General features: G+C 38.3%; 1 protein-coding gene across 4 annotated transcripts; it reads left to right on the plus strand.

Annotated features, from left to right (window-relative positions):
• The first annotated feature begins 596 nt into the window (after nucleotides 1-596).
• gask1a (golgi associated kinase 1A) lies at nucleotides 597-27,707 on the plus strand. Of its 4 annotated transcripts, none has more exons than XM_041248485.1 (6): nucleotides 597-1,046; nucleotides 1,629-1,757; nucleotides 8,742-10,127; nucleotides 15,131-15,253; nucleotides 24,495-24,598; nucleotides 26,328-27,707. In XM_041248485.1, exons 1-6 carry the CDS (start codon nucleotides 1,044-1,046, stop codon nucleotides 26,530-26,532), a joined length of 1,950 nt encoding a protein of 649 aa, XP_041104419.1. In that variant the 5' UTR covers nucleotides 597-1,043; the 3' UTR covers nucleotides 26,533-27,707. The 4 variants fall into 4 exon arrangements, with proteins under 4 accessions (XP_041104419.1, XP_041104420.1, XP_041104422.1 ...); XM_041248486.1 differs by having other exon boundaries at nucleotides 1,632-1,757; XM_041248488.1 differs by lacking the exon at nucleotides 1,629-1,757 and adding an exon at nucleotides 1,977-2,134 and having other exon boundaries at nucleotides 598-1,046.

Genomic DNA, 27,707 nt, shown 5'->3' on the forward strand with positions numbered 1-27,707 from the left:
AATTTCCTCCCTTGCCCTTTGGAGAGCAAAAGCCAGTGAAATTGTTAGTGTGGGACCCCATCAAAGATCAACATCTCTGGTCACATAGATCAACTGTACACTAGCACTGAGAAAACTGCCCAGTGGAAATTGTGTCATTACTAAATACAAAGCACAATTTCAGTTTTATTTTATTATTAGAATTGGTTTAGGTCACTATTAATATGTGTGAAAATATGTAAGTCATTCAAGGTCATGTAGGCATCTAATTTTAAAGAGAGGTACCTGGGGGTGGGGGAGCAAGAAATGAGTCACAGCTTGCCATCCAAAATCAAAAGAGGGATGCCACTGGACTTAGAGAGGTAGAAATTAGAGCTCATTAAAATATGTTAAAAGACAATTTAACAGCTGATCCACAGAGTGACATTTTTCTTCAGAATTTTTTTTTTTTTTTAACCATATTTTGGCAGACATAACTTGACTTGGAGCAGTATAGGTTTCCCCAGTCAACTCTCACTGAAGATAGAAGGGAGGGCTTTTATTGTGAAAGAGCCCTCTTCAAATGAGTGTGCCTCTCTTGGGAGGGGCACATATTTTGAATGATTTTACTGCTGCTGCTGCGGCTGCCACAAAAGAGCAAAAAAGTTTTCCTGAACTGTTGTGTTGTGGCATTTGGAGGAAAGCACGCGGACATTGAAAGCAACCTCGCTGAGGCTAAACCCAGCTACAGCAGGATTAGTGCATTAGTAATGCATACCTTAGAAATCTTTACACTTGACAAGTTCAACATAGGTTAAGAAAGGCAGTTAGCAAATCGTGAAGAAAATGCCAAAGTAACATTTTATATTCAGTGAATGGACACGAGGTCCCTGTAATAAACAGACTAAAAGAAGACATACATGTATTTGGTGGAGGAACTAAGTGGCGGATTCAAACAGTTGGAGATATAAACGATTTACACAGTGATGCGCAGTATGCGGCGTCTGCAGAACGAACTACAGTATTTTGCTTGTCTTTGAAAGTTGGTTGAAGTACAATATCACTTCTTTCTGCACTGAATCGAAATGGTATGTTACACTTTCATTTTTCACTAATTACTTTGTTATTAACTATACAGGCGTGAAGAAATCTACTTAAAGGGAAATAGCCATTCTGAGCACCGGAGGCTAGAATTGAGTGCACTGAATCAACAACCGGTAATTTAAAACAGTAAAACACTACTAAAAAACGTCTACTCTCTCCATCCTCATCGTTAGACAGACATACATGGACGCATGCGCATAACTGTACTGTTCTGTTTTGTTGTACAGTGCTAACTGTTAATGGGAATGTCAAGGCTATGTAATTTGGCTGACGTTGTGTTACGCAGATCTCTGTATCTATCCATGTAGAATTCTGGATCCCCTTAGATTTGACCCCTGCGTAGATGAAGCTCGCTATACGTGAACACTTGATCTTTCTGAACAGCATTTACATGTAATAAAATTAAAATATGTTTTAAAAGAATAGTGCAATTTTATAAGGTTACTTTTCATCAATGGTTTCGTGTATTGAGCAACGCAGGAGGCTGAGAGTACTGTAGAAAATGTGCTGTTTTATTATGCTACAGAATTAATTTGGTCTTGTTTTCAATGTGTTGCAAACTGCAGCAGAAGTCAATGGCAGTGCTTGAGAACACAGCGGGACTCGGTCACAGGAAGGTCGCGCATCCACGTCCAGCTTTGAAAAACTGCATCTGCACAGGCATGGAATCGTGCGGGGATACAGAATTCTATGGGGTACCGAAATCTATGTAACACCTATTGATTTACCAAGTAGCGAGTGACATTTACTCAAAAACATTATGTATGATGTGCATTTCCCTTCAGAAAATACTTGAGAAAAAGGATTAGCTGCCTGGAAGAGGTAAAAGAAGTTGAGATAAGCCTTCGATAACAAACCTTGTCAATTGCGTTGTGTGAGATTAAAATGTGCTTTTTTGTTGTTAAACTTTGTAGGTCAGACTGGTAAAACTTTGCAAGCACATGTTTTTCAAGGAAGTGCCTTTCCAAAATAAACAGCCCAGACCGCAATAACTCTGTTTTTTGGATCCCTGCCAAAAGCCATCCAGCAGCAAGAGGAGGCTGTGAGTTACCGCGATGTGCCTAAACATAAGGTACTGGTGCAATACAGTGTAAAACATATCAGCACTTTTTACCAGCTGAAATGATCTCGGTTGTTTTATTTTGTGCTGGGATACGGGGCCTCATTTAGACAATAGGATAAGCATAAAATGATTACAAAATCAAAAGCATTGTTCATCAGCATTGTTCCATATTGATACATCCGTCCCATTCATAACCATACAAAATCTAGCAATGTCAGCAAGGCTGGGTTTTTACACTGCCTGTTATTAAGCAGCATGTGTGGTCACAGCTGCACCCTTATTCTGAAGTTAAAAACCAAAAGTGGAGAGGTCTTTTAAGACTCCAGGCATTACATTCCATATGAGATCCGGGTAATTTGATCCAACATTCCCAGATCTCACTAGGATGGCAATGGAATGTTACTCAACATCACTGAAATGAGAACATATGTGTGCCTCCAGCACAGCTGACCCTGCCTTACATACTGTAGCAGTCCAGTGCTATGGAAACATTTCAAAACATGCTTTAAAAATGAAACAGCTCCTCCAGCATAGTCATTTATACTCAGAACAGTCCAAGAGACAGAAGTTTGTGTTTTTTTGTTGTTCATGCAACATTAACAGTTTATGAGTGCATTATTAAAGCTGTGTGGAACTCTCTCACACAGCTCCAAATGGTACATACTGCATAGCCCGGAATTGCAAACCTAAGGATCAAAATCTGATCCGTGGGCAAGTGGCAAGAAACAATCAACCACACCAGTTAACAGTAAAACAAAAAAGCACTACCTGGTCTCCTAGTGTTAAAAACAAAGTATTTGTTTGATGATACATATCCCAGTTCCCCTTACTAATCACATAAAATCTCAGGAAGACAATGAGAAGCAGCTTACTAAAACAGAGCTTGTAGTCTTCTGTGGCCTTTTCATTTTAATTTAGTATTAATGTTTATCCCCCCCAAAAAGGCAAGGAGGAATACAAGTAATAAAATAAATGGAATTTGGGATCAATCGGAATCCTGATAGAATTCTGGCAAACAATCAGAAAAGGGGGAAAAAAAAAACAGGAAATGTGAGTCATGCAAACTGTATAAATAGGGCATTTTAGATATTTTCTGGAGAAAAAATGAATAGAAATAAGGATATGGAGAGAGAATCAAAAACATGAAGATATCAACCCAAAGAGTACTTATGTTGAACCCTGGAGGTGAGTGGTGTGGGTAATGAAGTTACCGTGCAAACGCCAATCTCAAGAGCAAAAACGTCCATATTTATTTATATAAAATAAATAAATACCACCCAATAAAAATCACTTTGAGAGGAAAGTTATTAACCATGGCAGAAGGCTACATGTCCTACATGACTGCCTGCTGCTTGGCTCAACAAGAGTAATTTACCATTGTTGGTGTCATTTTCTGGAATAGATTCCACTCCTACACCAAGTTCTGAGAAAGTGAGAGGCGAGAAGGAAATTCTTTCTTGACTCAGGCTGGCGAGGAATGAAAGTACTTGAAACGTAAGAATTCATTTTTGTGTTATCAAACAGATTAAACATGATACCCTAAAACCATTATTTCATACGGTTTCATTGTATCTTCTCTTGTATGCTTTTTTATATATTCCTGAAGCACACTTCTTTACATGCGGCTGGCAGCAGCAGCACTTTGACATATTGCTTGTCAAGTATGGATGCTGCTGTAGCTGACAGCCCATCTTCTTGTGTGACACTCGAGTCAATCAGCAAAGCTAGTCGACAGTCTGTCAAAGACGTCTGCTCTGTGACCCATGTTATTTCCATGTTCTATGACTATTAAATCTTAAATGTAGCATCATCAGTGCTTTTTGTGCAGCTTCAGTTGATGCAGCACAAAATTTGGAAAACTCCATAGGCATTGCAGCACAGCAGCAGCCAGGAGCCTGTTGTACATTTAGTGGTCAGACACAGTAAATTAAGCTTTTTTCACACAAACAAGTTATTACAGCTCAAAGCCGTCACAGGATACAGTATGTTTTTATTGATGTCAGCGTTGGTGGTATAAACGTGTAGTCTTATGTGGGAAGTTGAGCCATTATCAAAGCCCAAGATATTCTAAACAAAAGATCTTTTGATTTTTTAACATCTGGAAACAAGATAGGGGCCTTCTCTGAAGATCTGTCCAGCATTTTCACACGTTTGAGGACACTGAATCGAGATATATTGATAACTAAGAAATGTGACTTATTTTAAATGTCTTTCTGTATTCGGCCAGCTAGGTAACACTCTGCCAATCAACTTAGGTTATTATTATTATTATTATTATTATTATTATTATTATTATTATTATTATTATTATTATTATTATTATTATTTTTTATGTAAGATTGTGGGATGTTGTTGCATTGCATTGGGAGATTTTGAGGTTATTTGAATTAAGTTTTCTTTGTATTTAAGATATGCAAAGACAATATGAGATGTCATAGCTGGTTGGATGGTCATATGTAAAATTCTTTGCTTTATTAACAGTTTCAAAGGAGACTTTATCTTTATCGCTGTGCTTATCTTTATCTGAATTAATATAATTCACTACAAATTGATCCAGATTGACAGGTAATCGAACTGAATTGAAAGAAAATTGCAGTAATTTTCCTGTTTCCTTGATATTTTTTAGTTTAAATTGAATTCACCCCAAGGTCCAAAGCTGAGTTAAAACCTGCTGTCCAGACCAGAATTCCATGCTTCCAACAACAGAGCATTGTTTAAATAATTTAAAGCTGAGTTGAAAAAGCAAAATGCCACTGTTGAAAAAGCAAATCTCTGGTAATTTGAAAATAATATAAGGACATTATAATTCATACAATTATTTTAACACTGCACAGCTTTATACTGGTCTAGGAAAAGAACTGCAGAACTCTCTAGTGCTATGGAAGAGATAACTCTATTCAAAACAGCAGGCCAGTAAACTAATCTAATAAACTAATGAAATATTCCTGTTGTTATTTGTTAAATCAGTAAAGTACTGAAACGTATTTCATTAGTTATCCCAGGGTAGTATTTATATAAAGATACTTATAGTTAAAAAAAAAAAAAAACATTCGGAGGGCTTTAGCATGTGCTCTTTAAGTTTCAGTCTATAAAATTAGAACCAGGTGCTGCAACGTGGTAAACAGATGATAAACTACAGAACAAAGCCGGGATTGACTGCACTTGATTCAATACAGCCCTTCCAACAGGAAGCTTAATGGATTCTTCCATCATATAAAGAAGACTGGTTTTGGCTTCAATTGCCAGCTCAGTGATGTAGCGCTGGTGGCAGGAATCCTTGCTGACATAGCATCTGAGACGAGAGAGACTGGATTTCAGAAATGCACTGAAGATCGTCAAAAACGAAAGCAAGCCATTTTCTCAGGAGTATAATTTAATCCTTTTAGAAAAAGATCTGCAAAAACCATAAATGTGTCGACTCAGTGAAACACATAAACCCCTGCTAAAGTATATCAGATAGACACTGAGAGATTGGAAAAAAATAATAGTTTTAACAGACAAGGTTAATCACAAGATTTATGCCAGTTGTGATAAGTTTTCTGATATACGTTATATGTACGTGGCTGGTGATTTCATTGTTTTTGTTGCTGCTAGTGGAGTATCACTTTCTCACAGGTTTAATATGAACCTCTTCTGCCTGTACAGTGCATTGGAACTGGGTCCCACGCAACCCTCTGATTGGGTGCAACTCATGAGTCACACCCAATCATAACATGAGGAACTTTCAGTTATATATGATAGACATAATCTATCATGTGCACCCACCCACTGCCAGCCATATTAGTGCTCACTGTAAACATCACCGTAAAACAACACAAGCAAAAAAGATACAAAAGTAAATACAAAAAAAATGAAAAAAATCGTTTCCCCAGCCTTATAGATAACAAAGCAATATGTTAATATAACCGTTAAAACGGGGTGTATTTATTGATTCGCTTACGGCTAGTTTCACAAACCCTGATTAGCTGTACTCTTAGACAACCTAATGTTATTTTCGCTAAGGTAATCCAACATTAGTGCTCATCGGGGTCTGTGAAACCAGCCATACAACATCAACAACAAAGCCTGGTTAATGAGCCTCTGGATTCATAAAGCCAACAGCTCTTCAGGCTCTTTAAAATGAACAAAGGGCACATCATTGAGGGTAGGCAGTAGTGGGCAGGCATGAATTATAGATGTTGAGGAAGCACAAATCTATCTTATGGATTCATTCAGTAGGAAACTTTGCCTCTCCAGTGTTGCCAATTCAGCTCCATCCATCATCCGTAATCTTCAAAATTCTATTTGCAAGTTACCACAAGAGCTTCTCAGTATTGTAAAACCTGTGTTCGGCAAAGGCCCTCCAAGGTATTGGAACACAGCCTAAACATCATTAACCCGTGCTTCCCAAAACTGAAAAAGCTATTGGTAACAGATAGTTTAAAGAACAGGAAAACCAGTCTATTTCAATGGTTCCTTTTGGCCCTAACTGTTTATCCACCATGATTGACCTCTTCAGCAGCGTTAGTTTATTATTGAACAGAGAAGATTAGTTCAGAGATTGTACACTGCCGAGAAAAGGTTTGTGAACCCCTTAGGATTTTCACATATTTCACATATTTCTAACCTAAAATGTTATTAGATCTTAATCTAAGTCCTAATAATAGATACAGATAACCTGATTAAACAAATAACACAAAAGCATAAATGATTCAACATTCAATAGCCATGTGTGAAAAGGTATGTGAACCTTTAGATTCAGTAACTGGTGGCACCCTCTTGAGCAGCAATGACTTTAACTAAACGTTTCCTGTAACTATTGGTCAGTCTCTCACATTGGTTTTGAGGAATTTTGAGGAATTCCTCCTTACAGAACTGCTTCAACTTGGTGACATTTGAGGGCTTCCTTTCATGGTCGTGAAGATTATCTGTTTGACAGTGGATTGGTGGAGCCCCAAATGCTTAGAAATGGTTTTGTAACCCTTTCTAGACTGATGAGCATTTGATTGTGGCATGACGTGTTTCCACACACCTGTATTGTGAAGACCAAACTCGCAAAGTTTCTGATCTTTGTATCGGGTGGGGCCTCCCAAACTCACCCCTAAAGATCTACCTAATTATTTAAACACCTGATTCTAATTATCCCCTTAATTGAGCCGATAAAACCAGGGGTTCACTTACTTTTTCACATACCCTGAATCTTAATTGCTCATTGTTTGTCTAATACATACATCATTTTGTTTCAAAAGACATGGAATTGGTTAATATAAACCCTGTTGGATATTTAAGAAAAGACTGGTTTTGGTTCAAGAAGCCTATCATGGTAAAACTATGGAATTTTCATAATTATCATGGGGTTCACAAACTTTTTCTCGGCACTGTCGATCCTACCTTAGTTTTCGTACACTGTGTTGTATGTGCTCCATGCACTGCCATTGCTGGTAGTGTCACGTGAGCTGTTCAGTGTGTTGATATGTAAATAAATCCTGTTTTCCTGCGGGGTATATCAACTTCAACCTCTGTTTCAATCTCAGTAGCGAATTCACGCATCCACAGGGCAGACGGCTACTCTATCACAAGCATTAATACCAAGGGATTTAGGGGAGCTCCCTAATAAAAGCTGAATCTCAAAACAATAATTGTGTAAATATAGTAATTGTTACAGCTGTGTATAATGGTATTTAAAACAGGATAAATTTATCTGACCTTTTACATATCTGCCCTTACTCTGTTCCCACCGCAATTGGATACACGACGGTTTACTGTACTTAAATATGAAAACTTTAGTTTTTATATAGTTTATGCTGTAAAGACACAACCTTCTTTGCATTACCTCAGAATAGACAAATAGGCTTGGTCCTGCAAATACTTGCAGCAGTAAGAGGTTTTGCACAACAAATTCATATTACTAATATTTTTTCTTTGGTTAAGGACAAACTCCACGACACACTGATTCAGTAAACAAACTTTATTGATGAGATATGCAAAGCAAATGAACATAGAACTATAATGAGAAATTTTAAGTAGGAGATGGGGGCGCGTGGTGGCTTGCAAAAGGAAGAGTGAGTAAACAGGTTATTTATGCTATGATATGTTATGATACGATTCAATTAGATAAAGTGATAATTTGTGGGGGTTTCTCCATCCTCCCAGACTCAAGTTGTTTGTAAACTTTAACTAAGTAAAAAAACAGAGTTTAATCCAGTCTAATTAACTCTTTTTTTCTATGTTAATATTACAAATTGAAAAAAAGCAGTGAATTATGTTACTTATTTGTATGTTTTTTTACCTTTTTTTAAATAAGTTAATTAAAGACTACAGTAAAGACTTTGCTGCGATATATTCTTTTATTGTTAAAACGGGAGAAGAGGGTATGGTATTGTGTTTTTCCCTTTATTTTGTAATCCAGTCTTTTTTTTTTTTTTAAAGAAAGGCTGTGACAGGATTTCTAAACTGAAAGAAACCAAATGTTCAAAGCTGGCTCAGAAATGCATATTTTAACAATAACTGTATTATAACTTCCCTAAAACTCTCCAGCCAGACAGTCTATAATTGTGTGAGTTCTGTAGTTGCCTGCTTTCTTTCTGTACAGAGTACAGTTGTTTTATTAATCTATCTCCCTTTCTCTCTTCTTTAGGCTGCAAGACTGTGTTTGAAGATGTGTTGCAAGAGGAGACCTGTGATTGCCATCAGCTTCCTCTTTGTTCTGTCTGTGATGATGATAAATAGCTTTCCGTCCTTCCCTCCTGCCCACTACAGTCTGCAGGAGTTGGAGCCACGTGAAGACTCCATCAGGCACAGGGGAAGCAAGAGGAAACAACCTGTCATCACTTCCATCCATGGAGACTGGACACTTGGTATGAGGGAAGAGCCGATAAAGTACTTTATTGACGAGAAGCTTGAGCACAAGCCAAGGAACGATCAGAGGGCTCATCCCAGAGGGCTTTTGAGGAACACACATACCTCAAAAGCAAAAAGGAAAACTCAGGTATATATTTCAAAGGCCAGAGAAGAAAGGCACCTCCATCTCTCTGCACTGGATGCAGGGGGCATACCCAGTAACCCCCAATTACAAAGGAAGGAAGGTGACAGGAAGGACATAGTGTCCATTCAGACACCTCCAGTTGGTGGGGACTTGCAAAGTTCATTGAAGTTTAAACTAATATTCACTGCAAAGAACAAGACTAACATTGGAGAGTTGTTACAGCACAAATACAAACCAGATGAGCAGGGCATCACTGGTGGTGCAGAGACGTTCATAGTCCCTCTGGTGGCTGGAGGAAAGCTGTCTGCTAAAGATATTAGAAAACATGAAAGAGAACCCAGACCTTCAACATCTTTGGATAGGAAGAGGCTCCCTTTGCTAGGTCAGTGGAAGGATGGATCCAGAGCTGCGTCAGAGGCTGCTAGACAAACAAAGTTTGCTTTGTGTGGAAAGCTTGCAGAAGACCCATTCCCACAAGATCTGAAAGGGAGTGTCAGGTTTGGAGAACAGCCACCCCCGTGGTTCAGTCCAGAAGATGTAAGAAAGATGAAGCTGCTTGCTGACGGTGTGGTTATCAGTAAAGCAAGGGTGCCATCTCATGGACAAGTAATGAAGGTGGGCCTTAGACAGGGCACTTCTCCTGAGCCTGAAGACCTAGAACGCCACTGCCAGGATGGCCTCTGTGCTCTGATCAAGCGTCCAGAGGACTGGTTTGAAGTCTTCGCCTTCCACTTGGACAGAGTTCTGGGGCTGAACAGGAGTCTGCCATCTGTGACACGGAAATTCCACAGCGAACTTCTCCCATACAAGTTTACAAGAGGTCTAGCCAGGCCCATGGTCTGGTGGGACCCAGACATTCAGCATTTATCTGATGATAATATTGACCAGAACTCCTTCCCGCTCACTTGGCTGCAGTATCAAGCTGTGCTCAAGAAGAGGTGTGGTGTGAAAGAGTCTTCCCCGGAGTCTTCAGAACCATGTGTGGGTGTCCGACACTCCGAGTGGGGCAAGCTTGCCTTCTTTGATTTCCTGCTGCAGGTATGTTGCCTTGGGATACAATGTAGTGTCTGTAAAATAAGGATTAATCGGTTAGAATAGGCTAAATTATAAAACTAAATTTAGTGTTAAAATAAGGATTCATGGAAAGGTCACCAAATAATGTAGTTTTAGCTACATCAACATACACAAGGGCTTTTAAATAGTGCACCAAAACCAATAATATAAAGACTTGCTACTAACAAGTTTAAATGTTACTTTAGTGTACAAAATGTACAGTTAAAAAGTTTTCCACGATTCTGACACAGCATGTTGTAAAGAAAGCTTCTGTAAGTCGGTAAACTTCTGTTCTCTCATGCATTTGTTCTTGATATTTGCCACTTTGCTAACACTTCTGTCTCCATTTTTTCACCCCATAAACTTCCACTCCACTCATTTATATGCTTGCTCGCTCAGCTACAAATCTCATTCGCTGCCTTAGATAGCTACACGTAAATGCTGCGTGCAAACCAAGCAATTTACAGATACTCGTAGATTTGTATTTTCAGTGCATGATACTGATAGAACTAAAGGAAGCACCTAATCAAATTTCCAAGATTTCACAAATTTTATTCAAATTCACGATTTTCCTTTGTGTGAAATAGTCATTCTAATTTTATATGCTACACCCTTACGTTACTATCGCTCAACAGAAATATACAAAAATAGCGCTACTGAGGGAGGGAATACTGTATACATGTTATACTGATATATCAATGAAACAAAAGTGACTTGCAGTTATACCATTTAATTAACCACTCGGGGTGAATAGAACATTCTTAATAGACCACTCAAGCTGTAATAATGCACCAGCCTTCTTTTAACAGACATCACCTGTTAATCTCTAACTGAAATGTTGATTCAGAAAGAAGACATCCACTTAGTAGTAAAAATAACAGTTTATTGGTTGTGAAAGATATGCCTGATGGCACATGAACAATTGGCAAACAGTTATGCCCGACATGAACATGATAACCAACAGATACATAATACATTCACATTACAGTTTGGCCCATGGCCTTATCCATTGGAGCTCGATAACCACCTCTATGCTGGCCGAGCTGAGATGAATGCAATACAGTGATTAAGAATGGCTCGGCCAGCGGGCAGAACAAGTGGCATTTGAGGCCACCTTCCCCCTAGACAATGCATGCTGCAGGGTGGAGGCAGGGAGGAGGAGGACCAAACAAAGAAACGACAGGGGTTTGTGGGCAGACCTATTTAACTGGTTAAACTGTTAACGTATGAGATTGATGGGTGGAGTCTCCTTTCAGAAAGAAAACAAGTTCCCAAAACATGTGAAGCAAGGGGAAAAAAAGCATAACAGTTACAGTTGGAAACTTCAATGCAGTAAGAATTCATGAGTTGGATTATTGACAGCCTGTGGCAAAGTGGTTGGTAAGGGGAACAGATGTCGCGGTGCAGGAGTGATGAACAGACAACAGTGATTCAGTGAATAAGTGCTTTATTGCTCTTTTCCAGGTCTGGCGACCGTCAAAAATAATAAATCCCCGGCAATACACAACAATGTGTAAAGCACGGGGATAATGTAAACGAGGACACAGTCCCGAACAAAAACAACGGTACGGTAACCAGTCCTGGGTGATCGAAAACGTGCAGGTGCTCAGTGCAGTGGTGCTCCGGATAGTGCTCTCCTTTCGACAGCTCCGGAGATGTGCGTTAACTGTCTATTAGTGCGACAAAGACAGACAATTACAGACAGACAGAAAATAACACACAGCACGTACAACACTCTTCACAAATACTCTCTGAGAGCTCCTCTCTCAGTCCTTCTCTCCTAACGTTAACCCAAACGAAGGAGAAGATCAGCGTTACCCTGGCCCCTATATGTAATCCCGCATGATATCGAGGTAAACGGTTGCAGCTGCCTTATTACTTGCAGCTGCCTCTCGTTTACCTTTCAAATCAATACGGTCTTACAACAGAGTCGCGCTTCTCTCCAGGCTGACCCACTTCCCTGACCCGGAAACGAACTGTCAGGCCAGCCCTTCCAGATACTTCTCCTCCCGTTCTTTAGTGCCCTCACAGGTCGGGAGGAAGATTCATCACCAGAACTCATCTTTCCGTCACACAGCCGAAGAGTTATTTTTCCATAGAAATAGCACAGAGGGAAAGATTTAAAGCAAAATTTCATTGGTTTGCCTCCTAAGAGTTGTGAAGAAACAAAAAGTAAATTTCTCCCTAATCCTATGGTATGGTTTTCAGGTACGATAAACCAAACATATAACACTTTGTAATTGCCATAGAAACATTATATGAGATTAGCTACCTCTGTATTATGACTTTTAATTTTCATGGTGAATATATTTTAGAAAGTTAAATGCAAAATAAGTAATTCATGTTTTTATTTACTGGAGGTTCAACTAAAATCAGTGTACATTTCATATAATACATCAATGAGCAGCACATACTGTTGTATACAACACTTAAATGATGTGCATGGGATAGAGGTAAACAGACACACATTTTCTCACTAAAATAATAATTAATAAGTGAGATGAACTAAAAACTGTTCCCTAAATGCTGAATGTAATTCTGCAATAAAACTTCCATACAAAACTAGCAAGCCTAAAAAAGGTTTAATGAGTCTGGGTCGAACTGCTTTAGTTTACTGTAGATAAGCTTCCACCCTTTTTACGCAATTCTGTTCCTGCAGTTTATTTAACACTTGTATCAGCATCACAGCTTCAGCCCTTTGACTGAAGTTTGAAAAGCGAGAGTATCAACTCTCTGTTTACTACCAGACACTTGTTTCTTCATGTTGGTTACAGTCCTGTGACATGCAATACTCCCTCTGCTTGCTTACAAAACTCAGAGCAGATGACTGTCTGATACCACCGCTCAGCACTCTATCATAAATGTTGGAGAATGCATTTGGATTTCGACTGATTCTGACATATTCACTGCACATTTACTATTACACTATTTACAATGGGTAACTCGGCCTAGGCTTCCCTCCAGTTAAGTTGATCTTGTATGAGCTTGGCACTGCCACGGCAAGTCCTTGCCAGGGTAATATGAGACCCTGTCAACTCACCCTATCACACATAGATATCTTTGGTAGGGATTGTTTCCTTATTCATGTTTTGTAACGAGGCACACACTGTAACAACAGCACAGATGTTGCAGTTATGACAAATCAGTCCCTGTGTGTGTTTTGGTTATTTTAAGCAGTGATGTAAATATATGATTGATTTTTTATTATAACCATCAAAAATATTGTTTGTGCTTAAACAGACTGGATTTTTCCTTCTTAGAAGTGGCTGTATCTGTGAGACAGTCTTATCCGACACTTGTTTGACACTTTACACTACAAGTCTGACAGATTACACAAGATTCACTGGTACCTGCCTCAGGAGCTTGTATGCTCAGTGAAAAAAAAACAAAAAAAACTTCTAGGCGTGTATGTTTCTAAGAACAAACACATTTGTTTGGTATCTAAATCAGGAGACTGTTTCAGGAAAGTGTGATGTATTCCTATGAAAATAATTTGTATTCCAGATTTACAGTTATGCAGTATGTTGCACAGGTGTGAGAAAAATAATGGAATATACAGAGAGGTTATCAAGTCACTCTCTGCTGCTGCAGCTGTGAGGGGGGGGGGGGGGGGGGGGATATTCACTTCAAATCAATACTGCATTGCTTGGAACAAAATAGGCAACAAGGTTCTAGGATTACCACTGATGGCTATAGGGGCACTGTTGCCAACAACTATAAGTGATATTGCATTAACTGTTTAATATGGCCACCATTCATAACAAATAGATTTCATTTAAAACAGCAGTATACTAGATTTTTAAGATGCGCAAAACAAATATTGACTGGAGGTGACCCTCATTTCAGGTTTTTCAACAGCAGTAGCAGAATGTATACAGTTATAACTGCCCTATATAATAGATCGCTCTGTGAATAGAACATGAGTGTAACACGGGGCCATGCACATAAGGAAAGGGCTTCTATAATTGTTTAAAAACCAGATTATTCATCAACTCTTATATTCATGTTTTGTTGAGGGTTTTTTTTTTTTAAATGCATGCAGACATTTGGATTTATTTATTTCATTATTTGAAGTGGAAAGGGTTAATGGAGCAGCCTGTCCACCAAACACAGTTACTGCATTGGGTAGACCTTGTACTTGAGCACTGGTGCTAGATTTTTCAAGCAGTGATGAAGCACTTTCTAACAGATAAATATAATTTCATCTTGTAGTGTGAGTGTGAATTCTTCAGGCAGCCAGGGCTCTGAAACCACAGTTCACGTCATATACATATTTTGTGTAGCAGGGTTTGTTTTATGAGAACCTGCCTGCTGAAATTTTGTCTTAAATCCTGTTTATTCCAAGGGGTTTAGGGGCCAGATTAAAGATGTTTGCACCATTGTTTGAGAAAGTTAAATAAAAGTGTTGATGTTACATAACAAGTAACAAACTGCACAAGATGACATCTCTTTTAATAAGCAACACACTACACACAACCAATACACTTATAGAGAACCATTTCTCCTGATGAAACTTTTAATGACATTTCTTAGCACATTGACAGTATCAGAATCTGGGGCCAAATGGAGGTGCCCATACTGTAAGTACAATATATATATTGTATTTCATGTAGAGACTGTGAATATAAATCATGGTACTAATATTAATATAGGTAGGCTGTGGCAAGGCTGAGTTTATTAAACACATTATGTAATTATCATATTATTAGCTGCACAGCAACATTTTGAAACTGGCTAACTTTTCTTACGTGGTTCTGCTTTCCAAAACATCTTACAAATACGACACAAAGTCTTCATCAGCAAAAGTGCATTTTATCTCAGGTTATCTGGTCCTGTAAGTGGCTGAAATAATAGGCATAGAACTGAGGTATCAAAAAGAACCAGAACCTGTAAATTCAATGTAAGAATGTCAGAAACTTCAGGCAGGTTTGTTAGTTTCAAGAAAGTGGGACTTATGACTAATGCACTTCTGGTTCCCTGTACTGCAGGTCAATGATCGTCTGGACCGCTACTGCTGTGGATTCAAGCCTGACCCCTCCGAGTCCTGTGTAGAGGAAATGCTCCACGAAAAGTGTAGAAACCCAAAAGGACAAGTACTGGTGCACATTTTGGTATGTTAATACTTAGGGTAAAGTCCTGTTTGGACATACCTGCAATCTGTGTCTCAGACCACCTATATATGAACATGTTTTATATCTAGCGAAAAAGGAATGGCTCTGCCATTTTCACAGCGGGTTAATCTACACTTTTTCAGACTAGGGTAAGTGGGGAATTAAAACATGTTCTTTTATTTACTGTGTCAGAAGCTTGGAAATCAAGACAAACATTGGTTAGTCACAGAGTGTGGCACGGTGCAGCACAGACATTTAGAAATGATCAGAGTGTGGCACAGTGCAGCACAGACATTTAGAAATGATCAGTATGTGGAACAGTGCAGCACAGACATTTAGAAATGATGAGTGTGTGGAACAGTGCAGCACAGACATTTAGAAATGATCAGAGTGTGGCACAGTGCAGCACAGACATTTAGAAATGATCAGAGTGTGGCACGGTGCAGCACAGACATTTAGAAATGATGAGTGTGTGGAACAGTGCATCACAGACATTTAGAAATGATGAGTGTGTGGAAGAGTGCAGCACAGACATTTAGAAATGATCAGAGTGTGGCACAGTGCAGCACAGACATTTAAAAATGATCAGTGTGTGGAACAGTGCAGCACAGACATTTAGAAATGATCAAAGTGTGGAACAGTGCAGCACAGACATTTAGAAATGATCAGTGTGTGGCACAGTCCAGCACAGACATTTAGAAATGATCAGAGAGCTTCCCAAAGGCCAAGTAGTAGCATTGTGTAAATGAGTTGTGTGGGATTATATTTAAAGGTTCATGTTTGTTAAAAGGTGTTTCAGTTTGTGAATTTTTAATTTTTTTTATTTGTAACCTGTTTCTAGCTGTGTGCATGTGCAGGACATGCACATGAACAAATGCCTGGTAAGTACACATACTTATTAACAGATACTGTAAAGCCATAAATATTTGAGAGCATTTTATTATGTGTTTTTCGTGTATGAAAAAACCTGCAAACATTTTTGGCACGAATATCAAATTCCACTAACAATAGATACTTTGTATATTGCAACAGGTCGCCAACATTTCTGGAGAAAAATAGGTTTTATGGGTGTGATTTGCCAAATATTTGTAACCAAAATATTTGGCAAATCAGTATACAGTACATTTGGCATGGTTGTGCGAAAATAGAGCTTTATGTTTTTGATTATAGGTATGATTTTATAAATAAATGTGGAGTCTGTTTTAGTGATCACAGTACCAGTCAGAGTACTACACCATAAACAAAATTACAGAACCAGTATCAGCCAGTACAATTATAGATGTACAAGTTAATCAATAAGATATGATCCATGATGATAAATGATTTACGTCCCAGCCATAACCAACAACACCAAGATTATATTTCATGGCTATCCATCGCAATGTACAGCAGCACAAGAGCAAATTCAATTACAAAGATACAACAATAAAAAGAAACAAGAGATTAAAATTGTCCTGGACTGCATTATCTAATTTGCATTATCTAGGTTGTCCAAGACTAGTGTTAAACAGGATCTGTAAAACGATCCGTAAGAGATAAGGACAAGCGGCTAAGAAAATGCAAGATAAATAAAATGGATGTTAAAGTGAGACTTGAAGACTGGACACATAGCAAAAAACGCTCTATCACTGAGAATGTGTGCATAAAGGTGAGAGCAACACAAGAAATGCATTCATTAAAGGTGTCGTATTGTACCTGCCTGGATTTTTGTAGTTTCTATTGTAACACAGCTTTATGAGGTACAGGTAATGTATATATGATATAACACTGTTTACTGCTGTCGCAAGGGACCTCATTGCAAACAATTATCAAAGAAAATTTGTGGAAAGAATACATATATTTTAGGATGGTGTGGTTTCCTACATCATAAATCATAAACTGTAGACCTATATATAAATTTGAAAAAGAAAAAAAAACTGCTGTGTACCTGTCACAAAGATGGCTGTAGTGGGCGACGTCAGACCAGAAACAGGAACAAACACAGAACAGAGAGAGAGACGTGGAGTTTTGGTGAAGCTGAGTGCTTGCTTGCGCTCAGCATTTAATGATTAAACAAGCAGAAAATAAAAGGTTGCAAGACAAACAAAACACAGGACACGGCACTCGTAGCCCAAACAAAACAGACTACACAGACAAACACAGTGAGCTGGTATTATCTTAACTATTATTCTAACTGATACCTCCGTCTCCAATCCCGTTCTCCACTCACCGAACACACAACCCTGAGTGAGTGAAAACATGCAGCTTTTATGCAGCTGTACCGAGACTCGATTGCTAATCAATCATTCAATTGGAGTAAAAATAATAATAACAATAATAATAATAATAATAATAATAATAATAATAATAATAATAATAATAATAATAATAATAATAATAATATTGTAGTGTGCACAGTGGTAGGGGTCAGGGTTGGTAGGTGATACAGTCAAATATGAAGACATGAGCCTGATATCTGCTCCTGCAAGGGAGCCAGCTCTTTTGTACAGCGGTATCGGCGCTATACTTCAGTGCGGAAGGTCCCGGGTTTGCGTCCCTCCTCCGCCTGTGTAAACCCCATGTCTGCAGGAACCAAGGATCACCACAATATTTTTCAAATTAGGGACGTTGGAACCTCTTGGAATTAACATTCTATTCTGAAGCCATCATGTCATCAACCACCGGAACTTTTCTTTTGAAAGACAACTTGTTTATAACAAAAGCTTGTTTAAATCACTGCTTTTTCCATCCAGCTGAAGGACTTCTATAAAAAAAATGTAATCAGCTATTAACATTTTTATGTACCTGCATTACTCTTTTCTTTATATTATGTATACAAATTACAAAAATTGTAAATGCTAAAAGTTAAACTTGAATAAACCAGTCAACAAAGGGACTGAACATGCCTATTCAATGTGCCTCAGTCATTTGCTGATATTAAGACAAGTGTGTTGTCACGTCTGCTGTGGTTTGCAGATTTTCACGTACTCTTTTTATTCAGTTTTATTTATTTTCTATTTACTCTGCACACACTCTTAACTCAGGGGAGACGTTAGGAGGACAGAGATGTTATAAACTCCTAGTGGTTTATGTTCGAGCACTGGACGAGCTGTAAGTATGTCCATTTAACCTTTATTTAATCGGAAAGAAAGACACTCAAGACTCATTCATTTTAAGTTTTACGAATCAGAGCAATGCTCTTTCGGTTTATTAAAATGCTTTTAGTATTGGAAAGGTAGGTTGATCAGACCACCAAATTCCAATACACGCGGTCTACAAGCACCCACTTCTACATTTCAGTTTCATTCAATATAACACTCTCTTAAAACCAAAACATGGTTTCAAAACCTTATAGCAATACAACCAATACATGTAAGCTATAACAATGTTAGTAATATGCTTACCTCCTATTATAAGGAAAAGTAGCGTGAACAAAGGAATCAGTCTGGAGGAGATCACTGTGAAGTGAAGTGGTGATGGACCACTTCACCCTGTCAAGCAAAGGTCTGGATTATGGTACCCCTTTGCGAAAAGTTTTTATAGGATTCGTCTCCATAGGAATACATGAAGAATCTTTATCAAGTTCAATTCTTATCCCTTTGGCACACAACAGCCTAATAATTTAGAGCCTTGTGTCAGCAATTTTTCAAGATACGACACCTGGTCTACACATCCGATCATGATCCCACCAGCTCATCTCTCGACCCCTCCTCTATCTAAAAAGCTAGGTGAAACAAAGAAAATAATATTATTTTGAATATATGAGTGTTGTTTGAAGTATATACAACACTAATGTTATTGTTGAATATATAAGTGTTGTTTGAAATATATACAACACTATTAGTTATGATTATATTGATTATACGTATTACTGTCTGAGTATATATTCCCTCATCCAGTCTATTCTTCAAATTAGTTTTCCTTCTCTCTTTACAGGCATGTGCTTAACAGATATTATAGGGAACTTCCATCTTATGTTCTTCCAATATAGAGTTTCTTCTTCATGGATAACCTATTTGTTTTGTATTTAAGTGTAAGATTGTAATGTCTCTGTCCTGTGAGTTGCCTAACAGCACGAACTCAGCTGAACTGTGGACGACCTCCTATTTTTTCAGCGGCACTGTGAGGCGAGAGTGTATTAAATGGAATGTCCAGACAGTAATTTATGTGTACAGAAATAAAATAATTTATTTTTATTTTCTATACACAACAAAAGGATTAAATAACAAACAAAAAAACAAAATGGTGTGAGGGAAGGAGTGCAGGGGTGAAATCCAAAACAAACTGATGACTCGTCTTTAATTTGTCTTCGTGGTGACCATAAACAAAAAAAAGACAAAAGAAATGTTAGTATTTCAAAAATCCCGCTGCACAAAACCAGTCTCTCCCTTCACCCGTTACTCCGCCTACTTTATTTTCGGACCAACCCCGAACACAGTAGTACGTTCCCTTTAGTATGTAATGTCCCGCCTCTGTAGTCAGTGGAACACCAATCCCCAACCGACACGTGTCCTTCTCCTTCACTTGACTCCAGTGGCTGGAAGTTACATACTCGTACTTCCGCCCCTCACCAAGGTGCCGCCCCTCAAAAGATGACTTTTGCCATGGTCACGAGATCTTGGTAAGGGAAGTCCCGAGATGGTTTGATGCCATCTACTGTCGGGAGGCTGAATCACAGACCAAAAACCCTTTGACTCATCACAGGCACACAAACCAGCTAAAACCGGTTCGCTAGCTGTGCACTTAGCTTTCCAATTTCCAGCGATAATCAAGGTTTTTTCCAAATTTTTTATGGTGAGAAGACACTCTAACCTTGACGCTGTTTGATTAGAGAACTCCGCTCTTCATGCCAACTATCCCTTCACTTTCTGGCATGACTTTAAGACAGGCTCACAGCAAGTTATAAAGTTTTTACTTTCTTAAAACCCATCTTCTATTCTTTTTCTTAAAATTACTTTTTTATATTTCAATATCATAGTAAGCACATCAGGTATTTCATTCCATTTATCTCCCCCATTCCCCAACTTCTCAATTTAGGAATAGAAGAGATGAACTAAGAGAAACCCCATAGTTGTTTAAATGTGAACTTTTCCTGATGAGAAACAGTTTTATGTATGTTATTATAACAGGCAGTGTTAAGCATATGGTCTTACACGCAAAAGTAGTTTATAGTAAAAAGCAAGCATATTAAACCTTATTTCAACATTTAACAACATTTTCTTAGGCCAAAAAGGGTGCTGCAGAAACTTAGCATTCAATTCTGGGAATCAAGCCCATCTTGATAAGAAACCGCCTAAAAACTGGCCACTGCCCAAAAGCTGGCTATGTATCAAATTATACCAGTTTCTTACTGCATCATTTTATACCTAAAGAACACATGATTTTCATAATTATTGATTAGAGTAGCATTAAACATGACATTTGATTATACATTTACATAATTTTCCAAACTAAAGATTATACAAACACTACAAAAGATTATAACACATATTATTGCATTAATACATTTCATTTTAAATTCTCCAATCCATGTCCGGGGTTTCAGCTCGCTCCCAGCAAGACTCCACTTCGGTCTCAGGTTCAACTCGGGCAGGCTCAGCGAACACTTCAATAGACTCTCGAATCCATCGTCTCGCATCACAGGTGTGAGTCTCCATGGCCTTGACTTCGTACCTACAAGACACTTGTACACGCTTAGTAGGGACACCTTCCTCACGTTCTAATTTTCTCAGATGCGCCCATTTTACTAAGTGACCCTTTCACAACTCATGCATTCAATCCTCTTAATATCTTTTTGGGTTTACATTTAAATGAGAGAAAGAAACACCTACATAATCATTGCATTCAAACAAGATTCTACAGTGTTTAGCCAAATGACTGCATGCTGGATAAACTCTGAGCCCAGTCGCTGATGACTTGCTTTGGCACATATTACATACACAATTAACAAGAGGATTATGTTTTAATTTATGTGTCAGGGTTACTTCTGCACCATGTACAATAGTTCTGGATCTGTTACTATACATTTCTTTCTGCTCACATAGAGACACTTTAGAAGGGATGCTATTCATCCAGAATACAGTAGGGGGCTGTATTTTTCATATCAGCAGGCACCCAACTTGTAGTTTGTTTATCATCATCAGTTGGCAGACACAATACAACTGAATCTGAATCAGTTGATGAACCATGAGCCTTAGCTACTGAGATTCTCCATACAAAAGGACTCAGTGTTTTACTGACCAGCCTAGCTGATTCAGCATTATTTGCGATAGTGTAAAACACATGAATACTGTATATTACTTTATGTATAGCAGAGTCAGCTTTGCAACATTCTGCCTGGCTGCTACAGTTGAATAAGCAAGCAGACATTTAATTTGCCTTGTACTATATTCATTATCTCCTCCCTCTCAATCATATCCCAACATCGGTTTTCATCACATTCAAGCACTCTCATCTCCAGAGCAGGCCTCCCTCCTCGGCTCTACACCCCCCCATTCATTCCTTATAGGTGCAGCCACCTCCACCATGAAAGCCAACGTTAATCGCAGCCTGATCAAGTACATGGGGCACTGGTCCTCTTCTGCGGTGGATTCTTATATTCATTCATCCTCCTCAGCCCATTTTAAAATCGCTAGTATGCCCGGAGTGGGGGCTTCCTGACCGTGGAGGCCACCAGAGGTTTTTCCCTAACCAGTCTCAAGGGGTTTTTTCTTCTCCACTGAGAAACAGGTAGACACATAGTTACACTTTACTAAAAATCACTAACCATCTCTCTGTTTGTCCTGTTTGTCTTTCTGGTCTTGAGTCTATGTTATGCATCAGCATGTGCTGTCTTTTGTTTGTCTCACGGTACGGGTGATTTCACGAGGAGCCAGGGGTCCATCCATTGGAGAGCAAGTGAGTCTCACTTCCCCAACCTCAGGGCTAGGCATCAGCATCCCTTACCTTCAGGGGGGTTCTCACCATATGAGTCAGAAAGGACCCCCAGCCACACACTATCCTTTTGCAGCTCCTGTGCTTATCTTAACCTTACCTCCTGAGGCTGTGTTATATATCCTGCCTATCTTTCGGGATGTGACCGCTTTCAGTGCTGTAGTCCCATACTAGCCTCCATGCTTTGTCCTTATTTCAGGTGCCAGGCAGCGAGAAGTCTCAGCCAATCAGGGCCTTTAAGGCTTTACCCTTTCAGGGGCTTTAGGGCTTTACCCTTTCAGGGGCTTTAGGGCTTTACCCTTTCAGGGGTTTTAGGGCTTTACGCTTTCTCTTTCTACCTCCTTTCATGGTCTATTGGGACTGACTTCCTCTCCCGAGGGGTGGCTCCTCAAGTCATAACCCTCGTATATGTTTTCGGTCGCTATGTCCTTCTATCCCCTGGGATGTGTCGGCATCGTCGCCAGCAGACAGCGACCGCGTTTCTATCCTGTTTTCGGTCACTGGGTCCTCTGCCCCTTTGATGTGTCAGCATCGTCACCCTCAGTCAGCGACCACTTTCTATCCTAGTTTCGAAGTCCGGGCCCGTCGGTCAACTACTAGAGTCAGGACTTTGCCTGCCCATCTATCCTGTCCAGTCCTTTCTAGCCAGCACCCTGTCCTACTAACTTCTACTTTCTGCTTCCTCTGCCCTATCCTTACATGCCCCAGTTCATGCCCTGTAAACTGATATTTCTGTTAGATGTGGGTTCTATTTGTAGGCATTTTCTTTTTGTTTTTGAGCTACTCAAAAACAAAAATTCTAAATAAATAGGTTTCTGGAAAACAGCTGTCTTATAAGATCACCACTGACCTGCCCTGCACTGTGTTCCAACAGAGTGACATCAGCAAGCAGTCATGCATGCATGCTCTTGTGTGTGTGTGTGTGTGTGTGTGTGTGTTTTTCCAAGCCATGTTTATATATATATATATATATATATATATATATATATATATATATATATATATATATATATAACGTATACCATGGCTTGCATACTAATGAGCTGATTCACACTGGATAAATCATTATGCACCACTCCATTCTAAATTCCATGACAAACTGCCATTTTACTTGTTATTAGTTACAAAACCACATCCAAAAATGATTGGCATTTCACCTGTTTCCTTTAATATATTTGGGGATGAAACTCCACATAAATGGTGCAACAACAACTTTCTGAGTGAAGACAGCAGTCCATCTGAAATAAATAAAATAAAATAAAATAAAATAAATAAGTGCACCAGCAAGAGTAGAGCTAAATTGAATATAAAAAAAAAAAAAAAAAGATTAAAACAAAAAAAAAATAAAGCATGGGCTGGTTAATGTACTTAAAGAACGAATATGGGAATTTTTATTTTATGGAAATTAGTCCAAAAAATCTCAACAACAATTTTATGCCAGTGCAAGAAGTTCAGCTGGGGACCAGTATTCAGTCTCCAGTTTTATTACGCTGAGCTGGACTAAACACATATTTTAACAGTAGAAGTTTTAACATCTCTCCTGACAGCGAGTTTAAAACCAGCAATAATGTATTCCTGTCAGTCAGGAAAACTCTTAGAAAAGCAGGTAAATACAAGGCCAGACACCACCCCTCAAATTACCAGCTTGGATTTGAAGTGTCTGCGGGAAACTGAGGTACTGTCCCCTGACACCACGGTCGAATTGGTATGCAAAGTATGGTTCGATCGTCAATGTAATCTGGCACAACTAGGACGCAGGGGTGTCCGACAACTAACAAAAACATTTTGAGACACTTCTGGGGTGGTATATATCATGGGAACCGCACGGCCCGTTGTGGTTTGTACCTTACATATAGAGTGCCTATAGTAAGTATTCACCCCCCTTGGACGTTTTCATAGTTTGTTGTGTTACAAAATCTTCTATGCATTTAAATTTACTCTATGTTAAACATTTTAATTCATTAAGTAGTTACTAAAACAAACTGTTTTGACCCCCAAAGGGGGTGAATACCCCCTATAGCGTCACTGTACCGTGCCATCGTATATATAATACTTCTATATATATATAATATTAATATATATAATGAATATATATATATATATATATTCCCCTAAAAGCCATTCCTGTCAAAGAACATTGTTTACTTGTGTTTGTCTTTATCAGAACAGGAAATAATTTCAAAATTGATTTAATCTAAAAGTCAGATCTATAGAAGGGAGAGAGCTGGCATGCAATTTGGATCACCAGTTCTATTTTCATAGTTATACTTCAGTAACTCAAATCTGTACATTGTTAGATACTTTAAATATATTGCTGTTTTGAAACCAGGTTAGGAAGGAGGACCCCACACGACTGGTGTTCATTGACAATGCTGGCAGGCCTCATCATCCTGAAGACAACCTCAACTTCAGGCTGTTGGAAGGTATTGATGAGTAAGTACTGAGAAAGTTGGATCCTCTCATCACCTGCTTAATGAAACAATACAGTAAAACCCTTTCTTCACACACACACACACACACACACACACACATATATGTATTGCAAAAACTATGTTAACGCAGTTGTTTGGGTAGAACATGCAACCCTTTCTAGATGACACAATAGACATCCATCATCATGGTTCACCAGTTCTGTAGCAATAGATACACATGTGCACTTCAACACATACACGATCACTTCAGGCTGCAGAACTGTATCAAAACTAGACTACAGATCCTATAATGCATTTCAAGTTGCCTTAGTGCTCACACAAAAAGGTGACCTATCCTTGCAGACAACAAATGAGGTGTTGAGAGTGGTGTATAATTCTATTTTTCTAAAGTTGATAAGGTTCTGTAGCCTGAAGTGGGTGTGTATGTGTTGAAGTGTACATGTATATCCATTGCTACAGTACCGTGTTAATCTGTAGTTACAATATGACTCTGTTACAGGCTACTGTTAAACTGCAGTTGCAATGTATTTTTTACTCCTTTTTTGGTGTTAAACGGCAGTTACAAAGTGATTCTATTAAATGTAATCTTCACTGCACTTACAGTGCAATTCTACATCTCCATTGAAAATGTCACTCAAATTGTGTGTATTAAAAGAGGGCAACTTCCATTTTTAATTTTTTTAAAATATAAATTACATGCTCTGCTGGGGTAACAGTGTTGCTAATGGGGGAAAAAATTATATTCAGACAGACAGACTATTCTGAAAGACAAAGTTGTCTAAAGTTCTCTAAAGAATAAAGAGGTTAAAAGTAAGGAATTGCCATGTATCCCTTCAGAACAATTTCAACAGGCTTGTCACATCAAATCAGTGATTTTCTGGTTAACCATGGCAGTCCAGCACCCTACTGACAAATGTTCCAGTCCCTGTATAGACATGTTTTATAAAGGCTAGTTGCTATAGCTCTTGGCAGTATAAGAATTAGCAGAAGCCGTTATAATGCAGGGTTTGGTATTAGTACAGGCTTTCTTTTTACTTTTTTATTTCAGAATAACGAATTCAACTAAATATGGCTGGTTCTAGTGGTACTCCACATCTATGATGACTGATAGGGTCATAGCACTTATGTTTCTTATCGAGTTCACAGCTCAGCTGATATGTCTTTGCCATTTAAAGGACTCTGAAAGCTAACTTTTACAAATTGAATATCATTTTTTATGTTTACTGAAGCTGTTTAATCAAATTAAGGGCTGAGGCTCTGTGGATATCTAATTAGTTCAGAGATGGTTAATAGGCAGCAACTGGGACCTCTTGCAGTCTTTAACAGGTGATTGCTAGATTTGTGCTTGATCTACTGAATGTCTTTGGTATATAACAAAAATGTTTATTTATTATATATATATATATATATTATATATATATATATATATACACACACATACACACACACACACACATATATATATATATATATATATATATATATATATATATATATATATATATATATATATATATGTTACAGTGCCTATAGGAAGTATAAGGAAGTAGGAATATAATATATCATGATAGTGTTGAAAAATAATACTCACAGATACAGGTTTAGTTCAGTTCATTTTCTCTTATAGGCTGTGGCACTGGAGGATGTATAAATAAGTAAAAGGGTTAACCAAAATGCTACTCAAACTAGACTTTGGTTTTTAATCTTGTTGCCTTTTTGTTTGACCCTAGGGTTCCTGAGACTGCCGTGTCTGTTCTCAAGTCAGGGTGCCTACAGAGCATGCTTCTACGGTCCCTGTACACAGACAGGGAATTCTGGGAGAACCAGGGCAGACTTCCAGGGTTGAAACAACTTATTCACAACGTAGAGAGAAGAGGGAAGATTCTGCTCCAGTACATTCAGGGTAAAAAATTAAAACTCCAGAGAGACAATTAGAAAAAGTGTTAAAAATGAATTGAAAATGAAGTGGGTGCATTTAGTGGGTGGTAATAGCAGGTAATCAAGGTTGCAGGTTTTACTGTATCAAGCAAAACATGTCTTCAGTTTGGTTCAACAGATTCATTTTACACAAAACAATCTGTCCAAATAACAGTTTTGCAGGTTATCACATTTTCATTTTGTAAAATGCATAATTAAAAATTGCTGACTGTTTTTTTAATCAAAAACAAAAATGTTAATGGATTAAAAGTCAGTGGAGTGCACCCAAATGGCTTATTGTGGTCTTGCCTCCAGTCCAGGGTGGACCCAAGAATCAAATGAAAAAGTGCAGGCACTCATATCTTACAGTTGTATAGGACGTATCATAATAGCAGTTGTTAGTGGTTCTCACTTAGTATTTTCTACCAATAGCAAACTAACATTACAATTTTGTACTTCTTCCACCAAATATATATTAATAACTTGCTCATATCTCATACGTGTTCAACTGCCCTATTAACATTTGATGATATTTTTAAATGTAATGTAGCATGACAACATCCTTATGACTGGTTCATAGTTGGGAAGCATATCTTAAATGGCATGTAAATTGTTATTACTATGTAATGTTCATTTCGCTAAAACCTTTTTGTTTTGTTATATTTGTATCAATTTGCAACAAATAAATAATAACATGGCAAATCATACGATTGTGCATCTTTAAGACAGTGTATGTTTCCTCATTGTGCAGAATTGTACATACTGGTATCTTATTCCCTAATATTATCTTGTATTGGAAGTATTGAGTGTCTACACCACTTGGCTTCTCCATGTGTTTAGCATTCATTCAAGCCTAGTCTCTTAGTGCAGAGCTGGTTAAAGGAATGCATAAGTTACATAGGACAGCAGCCAAAGATGCACAGTGGCACCACGCTTTATTAAAAGCAGTTCTGAGCATCCTAGAAAATGTACTCTATAGGTGTACTGCAACCCTGCTTGATACAACCTTAGAGCAAAGAGTTATTCCATAGGTGATTTATAGGAGCTCCCTAATAAAAGCTGAATCTCAAAGCAGTAATTGTATAGTACAGTAATTGTTACAGCTGTGTATAATGGTATTTGAAACAGGATTTAATTACTCATCTTTTTACATATCTGCCATTATTCTGGTCCCATCGCAGTCAGATATGTGA

This window comes from Polyodon spathula, chromosome 4 (genome assembly GCF_017654505.1).
Source record: "Polyodon spathula isolate WHYD16114869_AA chromosome 4, ASM1765450v1, whole genome shotgun sequence".
NCBI lineage: Eukaryota > Metazoa > Chordata > Actinopteri > Acipenseriformes > Polyodontidae > Polyodon > Polyodon spathula.